The sequence below is a fragment of the Pongo abelii genome, chromosome 18 (genome assembly GCF_028885655.2).
Source record: "Pongo abelii isolate AG06213 chromosome 18, NHGRI_mPonAbe1-v2.0_pri, whole genome shotgun sequence".
NCBI classification, from domain to species: Eukaryota; Metazoa; Chordata; class Mammalia; order Primates; family Hominidae; genus Pongo; species Pongo abelii.
Window position 1 is genome coordinate 66,342,283 of NC_072003.2, and position 10,786 is coordinate 66,353,068.

Below are 10,786 nucleotides of genomic sequence, written 5' to 3' on the forward strand. Positions count from 1 at the left end.
CTCTCCCCACAATGAGGGCAGCCAAGCAGAGCCAGGAGATGCTTCTGGGGCCGGGGAGTCTGGAACGAGGGAAGAGGGTGGGAAGAAGGTCTCCAGTCCCTCCCCAGCCCTTGGAGCTTCCCATGGTCCCCACGAAGTCCTTCCCGCTGTACATCTGATGAGTCTCTCAGGCCAGAAGCTACCCCCAGCTGCCCCCAGCCTTGTCACAAGCTGAGTGCCTGCTTCAGGGTCACTCTGGCACCCAGCCTGGAGCAGTGCAGTGTAGGGAGGTTGAAGGGGGTTTCACACATGTTAAGCTCCTGCTCTGCGCCCAGCACTGCTCTGAGCACATACCTTCATTATGCCACATACTGCGTTCTGAAGGGGCATTGGGCCCATGTCACACGCTGGGGCACAGAGAAGCTGAGTGGTTTGCCTAGGCTCACACAGTCAATAAGTGACAGAGCCAGGAAGGCCTGGGGACCCTCACTTGATCTGAAAATACCATGCCTTCTGCATTCCTTGAAGCATGTGGGGAGGAGGGGCAGAGCAGCAACAGCTCTGAGCAGTTACCTCTGCCCTGGGGAGCACGTGGGTGAATCTCAGTGCTCCCCTGTACATGGAGGGGCAGCCCTCAAGCCTCCTCCTGCCATTCAACAAGCTGCAATCAGGATTCTAACCAGGTTGCCAGGGCTCCCTGGAGTCTTTGGAATGATTAAATTGAACTAAGGAAGGAATGTATGGACCTTGGCCCAGAACCTTCTTAGAAACTGCCCCCCACCTCGCCCCAGGCTGCCTCCAGGCTTTGGAGATGGGCAGACCTGTATACCAGTCCCCACTCAGCCACTTCCCACCCAGCACCAAATGGGCATGGTTTTTCCTGAGACCATGTAGATAAAAACTCTTAGCAGCACTTCTGCTGAGAGTGAGGGAGCCATGGGCATGGGCGGGCAGGGAGACAGGTGCATCCTTAAACATAAGCACGAGTACACCTTCCTATACAAATGCAAGACCTCTCATTCCAGGCAGGGCGGGCTCCCGGCAGCTGTTCCCACCAAAACTGAATTAGCCAATGCTGAGCATGGAATGTTCTGGCCTGGATACTCATGGTAGAGAGAATAGTGAGGGCCTCCTCAGTAGCTCAACCCCAGCGAAGTGGTGGAGGAGCCATGTGGAGCTGTGTGTGCCTTCACAAACCACCCCTCGGAGGTCTCTATCCCCAACCTCAGCTGCTTCCAGCCCCTCAAGAGGGAACAGGGCAGAAATACCAGATGTGGAGCCAGATCCTGCCTGGTTGTGAGACCCAGGGTTCCTGCCTGGTTGTGAGACCCAGGGCAGAATGTGCTCCCTTGAGCAGCCTCAGTTTCCCTTTATGGACAGTGAGGTGATTGAACTCTCAATCAGTTGGGCAACGCCAGGCCCCAGTGCAGAAAGAGAAGAATCTGGATAACAGGGACTGGGAGGGGTTTGTGTCTCCTGCTCCTTGAACCCCTAACCAGACCCGATGCCCATCCCAGCTGGCTGTATCTGGACCCTCACATTAACACATCATGGCCACACACTAGGGTGGGGCAGTGAGCCCCCATCCCTCAACTTCAGAAATCCTTCCAGCTCCTGAAGCGCCCAGATAGGAGGAAAGAGAGTCAACAGCCATGACTATCAGGAAATAGCCTTTATTACAAAAATCTGCATGTAAACAAATAGCCACCGCACTGAACAGCCTCCCTCCAGGGCAGGCACACCCGGGCTGTGAAAAAAGGCAGGAGTCCTCTCTCCCGGCACGCAGGCCTGCCCGGCGGCTGCGCTGCGGCTGCTTGGGACGCATATGAGCCTGCGCATGCATCTCTGTGGGCCCAGCCCTCACTGGCCTCTGGGAGCCACCTCGCAGGGCAGCACTGTCTATCTGTCCATGACCATGAGGTTGGGGGTGCGGCTGGCAGCTCCGAGGGACCCAGAGTCTGAGCCTGCTCTGAGGCACCTGGGGCAGTTGGCTGGGCCAGCCCACCAACCCTTCCGTTCGTCTCCCACCATAGTGGGAGCAGGTGGGACCTAGAGAACCGAAAGGTCGTGGCAGGACTTGGACTTGGCGCGAAAGGCCATCTTGCGGCTGTTACGAGCTACGATGCGGCCCAAGAAGCGCTTCGCCTTTTTGCCAAGGCTCTCTCGCCTCCGGGTGCCTGCTTGCCGTCGCGCGTTGGCTTCTTTGCTGTCCCTGCGCAGGCGTATCTGGCGCACGACACCTTCAAACAGCGCCTGGACATTGTGGTGCAACGCCGCTGATGTCTCAATGAACTTGCAGTCAAAGACCACCGCGCAGGCCCGGCCCTCTGTGTGGGTGGGGAAAGGCAGGCACCAGTAAATAAAGGGTGGGTGAGTGAGGAGTCCCCTCCAACACTGGCCACCCATGGAAGCTGCCACTCGAGAATTTGCAAGGTCCTCCCGGAAAACACAGAGACCCCAGCTCCTGTACTGAGGGTACTGGGCACTGCTGCGTCACCCAGTAGCAGAGTGCCTGCGTTTAAGGAGCCCCCAAAACAGTGGCCCTCAAAAGGAGATCCATTTATTGAAATAATTTGAAGCCTGATATTTAAACAAAGTACGACAGTAGTAAACACAGGAAAATGAGAACTATGTTGGACAACTTAGTATTTTATTTTATTTTATTTTTCTGAGACGGAGTCTCGCTGTCTCCCAGGCTGGAGTGCAGTGGCACAATCTCGGCTCACTGCAAGCTCCGCCTCCGGGGTTCACGCCATTCTCCTGCCTCAGCCTCCCGAGTAGCTGGGACTACAGGCGCCTGCCACCATGCCCGGCTAATTTTTGTATTTTTAGTAGAGATGGGGTGTCACCATGCTAGTCAGGATGGTCTCGATCTCCTGACCTCGTGATCCACCCGCCTTGGCCTCCCAAAGTGCTGGGATTACAGGTGTTAGCCACCCCCTGGCCTGCGCCCGGCACAACTTAGTATTTTTTAATTCGAGGTTATATCATGATGAATGATCCAGTGGACTGGGGTTGCGGGGGCAAGGTCACCAAGTCACTGCTGGGTTCCTCTGAGGGGCTCAGTACTGGGGCCCACCGAAAAGGATGCTGAGGCCAAGTGGGAAGGGTCTTCCCCAGGGCCAAGTCTACTCTAAGAATGGCCCAGACCTAGGACACAGGCTCTGACCTCCTGGCCTGTTCCCCTACACTCTCTTCCACCCACTTACCCCCCAACCAGCCAGGCCAGGACCAAGAGGGGCAGGAGAGGAGGGCCCTGCGGTGCCCAGCTGCCCTATCAGATTTGGTTCTTTCCCCAGCCCTCTGGGGCCTTCTGGAGCCCTGTGAGCAGGCATCCGCTCTCTCCCATTTCCCTCCCCACCAGTTTTCTTTCTGAACATTTTTAGCCTCTGATGATCCCTGGGGACTCAAGCTGAGCCAAGACTGCCTGGATCAGGGCCCAGCTGGGTGCTTCCTCCCCCTGCAACCTGCCGCCTACTCACCATCCACCGAGACCTCACGAGAGCGCACCAGGTCGCTCTTGTTGCCCACAAGGATGATGGGCACATCATCTGTTTGCCGTGCACGCCGCAGCTGGACGCGCAGTTCTGAGGCCTTCTCGAAGCTGCCCTTGTCCGTCACTGAGTACACGATGACATAGGCATCCCCCATGGCCATGCAGTGGCCGGGCAACCAGCGGCCCCCATCCTGGAGAACACACACACACATCTGCCCAACAGTCCTCATGCCCCTGACACGAGCCTGGCACTCCCAGACCCCTAACCCAACTCACTCCTCCCTCCCCTGCCCTGGGTCTCAGCCTGCACCCTACCTGCTCCCAAATGTCGTAGACCATGAGTGATGCCTCTTCTCCGTCCACTACAATGGAGCGATCATAGGTGTGCCCTAGGCAGAAGGCCAGTAGACAGTTACCAGCTGGTTGTCAAAGCCCCTGTTGCCAGGTTTCTTGTTCTGGCCACACCCTCCAACTCCTCCCCAGAGCCCTCCTTACCCTCCACTCCACTTGCAGATGCTGGTATGTGGCAACAGCAGTGCCAGGCAGGGAAGTGGGGGCATGGAGGGCATGGTGTGCCTGACCTCCACCCACATGCGCCCCCTGGGGACCTTGGCCACCTGGGGCTCCTCTCTTAGAAATCCCTCTGGTTAGAAACTCTGACCTGTCCCTGATAGGCAGGGAGGGATGTCTGGTCCCATCCCACAGAGTAGCCATATCTATGCCCTGGCCTTCTACTCTGGGCATTTCTTCCCTACCAAAGGCTGGGGGGTGTCCCTTCTCCTTTCCTTTCCCCATTTATGAAATGGGTAGGTAGAGGCATGATTCTGAAAGCGCCAATAGAATTCCACAGTATTGGCCAGGCACGGTGGCTCACGCCTGTAATCCCAGCACTTTGGGAAGCCAAGATGGGCAGATCACGAGGTCAGAAGTTCGAGACCAGCCTGGCCAACATGGTGAAACCCCAACTCTACTAAAAACACAAATATTAGCCGGGCGTGGTAGCAGGCGCCTGTAATCCTAGCTACTCTGGAGGCTGAGGCAGGAGAATCCCTTGAAACCTGAAGGCGGAGGTTGCAGTGAGCCTAGATCGAGGCCACTGCACTCCAGCCTGGGCAAAAGAGCGAAACTCCGTCTCAAAATAATAATAATAATAATAATAATAATAACAACAACAACAACAATAATTCCACGGTATTTGCGGCTTTGAGTCCCGGTCTCAGCCCCTAGTCCTAGCCCCGGGATCTCCCCTCCCCTGAACAGCTGGGTCCCCTCACCTGCTGCCTCTGCTTCAGGCCCGTCCTCCACACCGCCGAAGATGCGCGCCAGGGCGCTCTTGCCCACGCCGGGCGCCCCCAGCAGCAGCACCTTGTAAACGCTCTCGTCTGAGTCGCTGCCCCCTGAGCTGAGCGAGTCCTCGGAGTCCTCCGGCCAGTCCAGCCTGGGACCCTGGGTCCCCGTCCCGGCCGCGGCCGCCGCCAGGGCACCCGGGGCCAGCGCCGCCTGCAGGTCGCGCTCGTCAACCGGCATGCTGCGGCGGTGGAGCGGTGGGGCGGGGCCCCAGGGTGTGCTGCCCCGACGGCGCTCGCGCTCCTGGCCCCCGCCGCGGCTCCCGCCCGCTCCGCTGCCGCCGCCGTTCAGGGTCATCGCGTCCGGGACCGTCTAGGGGATCAGGAACCCGAGTGGCCGTGTAAGCCGCGAGGGAGGCGGAACCCGGGGCGCAGCTGCCCAACCCGGAGTCAGGCGGGATGCTCCGGCCGAGGTCCCGCCGCAGCCCTCCCCCAGCACCGAGGTCGCGGCACCCTCACCCGGGACCCCTCCGGACCTGGCGCATCCATCTGCAGCCGCCCCGACCCCGCTCCGCCAGGACACTCACCCACTCGCACACAGACACGCTCGGGACTAGGATCCGGATTAGGATGCCACCCACTCGTAGTCCGGACTCGGACTCTAGGGTTTCCGCCGCCGCTGCTGCTGCAGCCACCGCCTTCTCAGCCCGTACTGGGCTCTGGCTCCAGAGCCGCCTATTTAAGCCTCCACCCGCCCCCGCTCCCGCCCCCGGTCCACGCTGCTGCGGGGGCTGACGTGTCTGTCCACCCCCACCAGGGGAATCCCCCACCCTCCTCCTCGGACTTCACATCCCCGACACCCCGCCCTACTCGCCAGGGGAGTAGCCGTAGCTGTCTGGGAATAGAGGGGCTGACCGGTAGGCGAGGTCCGGGGCTGAGGGTGTGTGTGTGAGAAGGAGAGAGAGAGCGAGGTTGCGGGGGGAGTACGTGATGGGGAGGCAGGCAGCGGGGTAAACCCAACCAGCCAAGAGCAGCAACTGCCCTCTGGAGAAGAATTCGGTCTGGCCCCGTGAGAGTGAATTCTCCCTTTCCTCTCCCCTAGTCCTGGCTCGTCCTCTTAGCAAGTAAACTAGTTATAGGCTGGACAGAGATCCCCCTTCTCTGCCCATGACACCCACTCCCCATAGGCTCAGGTCTGAGCTAGAATTTAGGGGGTGTCCTAAATTCACACAAAATCCTTTCCACTCCCTCCCCATCCTGGAGTTGAAGATTCTCCCTAATGAGCCTACCCTTCAGTGTGAGGGTTGGTGTCACCCTATGAGCCCCTGGGGGCCCTGAGAGGGCTGCTGGGGGTGGGGGCAGCTCTGACAGTGTTTCAGGTGGAGATGCCTGCTTGAATCCTGGGGAGGAAACCCCAGCCCAGAAGAGGGAAGGGATTAAACTCAGTCCCCATCCCACCTCCCAGCACCCACCAGGCAGCTGCCAGCAACTCTGCTAAAAATAAATAATCTGCCCCAGCCCTGGTCCTGGCCCTGGCCCTGGTTATTCTGCTCCTGGACTGGAAGTTGCCCAGAGTTGGGGAAATCCAGGCCAATGGGTGTTGAATGCCAGCAGGAGCCAGCCACTTTGAGTCGTCAAGGTCTCACTTCTTCCCTCTAGCTGCAGGCTGAGCCAGCCACCCAGGGCACATCCAGGGCCTGGAGGTTCAGGCCCCCACCCAAGAGGGGCATAAACACAGGGTGTGGTCAAGGCATGAAGAGTGTCTTAGCTCCCTGCTTATCTCTCAGGGGTGTGAGGGTTGCAGGTCAGGCTGTGAGGTATTTTGTAATAGGGACCTGCTATCAGACTGTGACATCTGATTGTGACAAGTGTGGTGGGGGTGGGAGGGCATCCATTTGGGGCTCAGGTGACATCACAGATGGATGGACCCTGGTGGGCTGTGGTAGGTTGTCATGGAGACCTGGGCCAGGCTCTTTGGCTGCTGCATCAGTTTCCTTGGCAACGCCTAAGAAGGCCTTGGATTGAGGAGGGCCTGGCTCGCTAAGATTAGGGCCCTCTTGTCCTTGAGGTCTTCAAAGTAGGCAAAAGCTGGGCTGAGGGGTGGCCTGCCCATGGTCCTAGGGGATCTTGGAGGCCTGAGCATCCCCATGCTGGTTCTGGCTTCCTGAACGAACTCCAGTGGGAAGAGGGAGTTATGGGCAGAGCCTCCCGTTAGCACACAAGTCTAAAGAGCCAGTACACACTTCCCATGAGGAATCCTGGCTGGGCTGCCTGTGCCCCCTCCAACTCCACGACTGTGCCCCTGGGTGTCTGGCAGAGGGCGAGGGTGGGGGGTAGCTGTGGGTAGCTGTGGTAGCTGTGGTAGCTGTGGGTAGCTGTGGCCCTTCCCAGCAGGGGGCCATGCAAAGAAGGAGGGCTGGGTTTCCCCTCTGGCAATCTGAGCTCTTGACCTCAGCAGTGTTTCTTCATTGCCAAGGGAACTGCATCCACAAAGGGCCACTCAAGCCCCAGGCATTCCAGTGGCTGCTCCAACAGGCCAGAGACACTCACCACAAGCTAGATATGGCCAGGGGCCCCAGGGATTAACACCAGGACACAACCTTGAGACACCCCCACTCCCACCACCTGGTCCTCCCAGCTCTCTGGGCTGAGCATGGCTGCCCAGGAGGAATAAACTAGGCTAGAACCACTCCTAGGTCCGCCCAGGCTTCAGATCCCAGCTGTGCTCCTTGCTAGCTGTTTCACTTGTGTCCATTTATCTAGGCTGAGCCTCAGTTTCTCCAGTGTAGAACAGGGATCATCTCTTCCTGACGGTTATTTATGAAACAAAACAAACATGAAATGCAGAGGCACAGTAGTTGGTTCAAGTCGGGCACACAGTAATATCTCACTAAGAGCATGTTTATCATCATCATCCTTGGTTGGATGGGGCAGGTTAGGTGAATTTGTGGTCCCTCTTCTGTTTCTGCTCCACTCTCTCCAGGACGGTGGTCTGTCCAGGAGTGGGGCAGAGGTCTCAGGAACAATGCAGATACCTCTCCCCTAGCCCCATACCCATGTCTCCTCTCTGTAGGTCCCCACACTCTTCCCCCTCCCTCAGGTGACAAGATGTTGCAGAGGGAACTGGGCTGGGCTTCAGTGTCCCCACCCCCTCCTCACACCACAGCCTTGAGGCCCCAGGACCTCTGCTGTGTTCTAAGGCCCAATGCATTCATTCATTCCGCGGTCCTGTACTAAATACCTACTGTGTGCCAGGCCCTTGTGCTGGGGGCAGGATGATAAGCAAAAATAGACGTGGCTGGGCATGTTCATACATGTCATCTAATCCCTGGGTCAAACTCAGCTATGATTTGTTGTTCCCATTTTGTAGACATGGTAACCAAGGCCTGAGGGGTCACAGGCCAGAAACAGCAGAGCCAGACATACCTGGTAGAGGGTTTCAGGAACCTCAAACTTCACCACCCCCCTGTACCCCTGTGTCCTCAGATAGCATCTGGGGTTCCAGAAAGTTCCCTGGGCACTGGCCCAGGATGCACAGATGGTGGCCCTGCAGGCAGCCAGGGGCCAGGCACTGATGAGTCAAGAGTGACAAGAGAACTATCTGATATGTCAGCTGTGGCATGAGCAGTTTGGTGTCCCTCACCCACCATGGACTGGCTGCCAGGAAGGCCAGCCAAATGACTCAACCACACCTGCTGCCCCCATGACTCCCTTCGTCCTCAGCTCAACACAGACACCATGGCCACCTCAGACAAGGACTGTCAGGCAGAAGGTACACACGTCGCAGGGTGTGAGGCCTTCAGCTCGGGAAGGCTCCCTGGGGCTCAGCTGCTCACCCTGCCTCTCTGGAGCCCTCAGCTTCCTCATCTGTGTGGGATACAGTGCCTAGATCATCAGAGCTAGGCCTAGACCCACTTAAATCTCCCAAGAGCAGTCCCGAGTGGTTGCCGTGACTATCCCCCTATCACAGATGAAGCAGCTCTGGGCAACAGGGGCTGATGGCTTCACCTCTCTGATCTTAGGTAGCCAGATCCAGCACCTCCTCTTGGTCATTAGGTGGCGAGGCCACTCCCTCCTAAGAGTGAGCTGAGTCGGGGCAATAGGAGTTGGGGTTCAGGATGGGCTTAGCCCCTTCTGTAGGCAATGGCGCCCCCTGCCAGCTGCACAGCACCTATCAAGCTGCTCAGGGCCTCCTTTACTCCCTAGCTGTCTTTTTTTTTTGAGACAGGGTCTTGCTCTGTCACCCAGGATGGAGTGCAGTGCCACAATCATAGCTCACTGCAGCCTCAACCTCCTGGGCTCAAGCGATCCTCCCACCTCCGCCTCCCGAGTAGCTGGAACCACAGGCACGCACCACCATGCCCCACTAATTACACACAAAAATTTTATTTTAGAGACAGGATCTTGCTATGTTGCCCAGGCTTGCCTCAAACTGCTGGGCTCAGGCGATCCTCTCACATCAGCCTCCCAAAATGCTGGGATTACAAGTGTGAGCCACCGTGCCCAGCTAGACATCTTGAGAAGTAAATTAGAGTTGTCCCTTGGTATCCACAGGGGATTGGTTCCAGGATCCCCATGAATCCCAAAATCCATGAATACTTAACTCCTTTACATATTTTTTTTACTTTATTTTTTAAACTCAACTTCAGTGGCTGAGATCAAGTCTCTTATATAAAATGGCACAGTATCTGCATTTAACCTCTGCACATTCTTCCATATATTTTAAGTCATCTCCGGATTACTACTGTAATACCTAATACAATGTAAATGCTATGTAAGTTGTTGTTAGACTGCATTGTTTAGGGAATAACAACAAGAAAAAAAGTTTGTACATGTCCAGTACAGACACAGTCATCCTAGGCCTAATTACATTTTCGATCCACAGTGGGTTGTACCCGTAGATGTAGAACCCATGCATAATGGAGGTCTGACTACATTTATTCTAGAAGCCTATTTCCTGTCCAAAAACTGGGGATAAAGAATAGCAAGCTAGGTGTGATGGCACACGCCTGTAGTCCCAAGTATTCAGGAGGCTGAGGCAAGAGAATCCCTGGAACCCAGGCATTCAAGGCTGTAGTGTGCTATAATCATACTTATGGATAGTCACCGTACTCCAGCCTGGGCAACATAGCGAGGTCCTGTGTCTCAAAAAAAAAAAAAAAAAAAAAAAAAAAAGAGAGAGAGGATAGCAATTGCCGCATAGGGCTGGATGGAGAACTGACTAGATAGTAAGTGTAAAGCCCTCGGCTGAATTCCACTCTTAGGATAGGCTCAATGCTGTCAGCAGGCCCTCAAGAACAGATGTGCAAAATGGCCAGGATCCCTACTGAGGCTTCTCTGCCCACAGTCACATTCGGGCCTCAGTAGGGATGAGGTGGGGTTGGGCACTGCTTCTCAATATTGCCATTTATCCTCACAGAATGAGACTAAGGCAGGAAGGATGTTCCCCCTGGGAAAGCGATCCTAACCGGCTAAGCCCTACAGTCTGTCCAGGTGACCAAATGCAATCTGGGCACAGGGCCAAGGGGAGGCAGAGGACTTAGACCCGAGCACATCACTTCACGGTGCTGAGCTTCCCTCTTACTCAACACTGCGGGTGACACACGCCTTTGGGAGGGCTGATTGAGAGGGTGCCTCAGGTTCCCTTCAACAGAGAAGTCTGATGTCACTGCCCTTACCAGGGACCAGACAGCCATCACTAACAGCAGGAAAAGCTGGCATCACACACCTACTAGTGGGTTTATAAAATATATATGCCACTCCTGGGCAGGGTTTTCATCAAAAAGCTCAAACCTGGACTCATTGAGGCCTTTAGACCAATTTCCAGTTACAGGCAACACCTATCAGGAACAAATCAGACTGCAGGACTGGGACTTCTCTGAACTTTTCCAAAAAGTCACTGTGAAAAAAGACAAAGGGCCGGGCGTGGTGTTCACACCTGTAATCCCAGCACTCTGTGAGGCTTGAGCCTGGGAGTTTGACACCAGCTTAGGCAACACAGGGAGACCCAGTCTCTACAAAAAAT

General features: G+C 56.2%; 1 protein-coding gene across 2 annotated transcripts; it reads right to left on the minus strand.

Moving 5' to 3' along the window:
• Window positions 1-1,636: 1,636 nt before the first annotated feature.
• Window positions 1,637-5,559, minus strand: RRAD (RRAD, Ras related glycolysis inhibitor and calcium channel regulator). Of its 2 annotated transcripts, none has more exons than XM_009250800.3 (5): window positions 5,403-5,559; window positions 4,750-5,134; window positions 3,791-3,864; window positions 3,462-3,666; window positions 1,637-2,306 (listed from the first exon to the last, which is right to left on the minus strand). In XM_009250800.3, the coding sequence occupies exons 2-5, from the start codon at window positions 5,117-5,119 to the stop codon at window positions 2,029-2,031; spliced, it is 927 nt and encodes a 308-aa protein (XP_009249075.1). In that variant the 5' UTR covers window positions 5,120-5,134; window positions 5,403-5,559; the 3' UTR covers window positions 1,637-2,028. The 2 variants fall into 2 exon arrangements, with proteins under 2 accessions (XP_009249075.1, XP_002826559.1); XM_002826513.5 differs by having other exon boundaries at window positions 5,349-5,547.
• Between the last annotated feature and the right edge of the window lie 5,227 nt (window positions 5,560-10,786).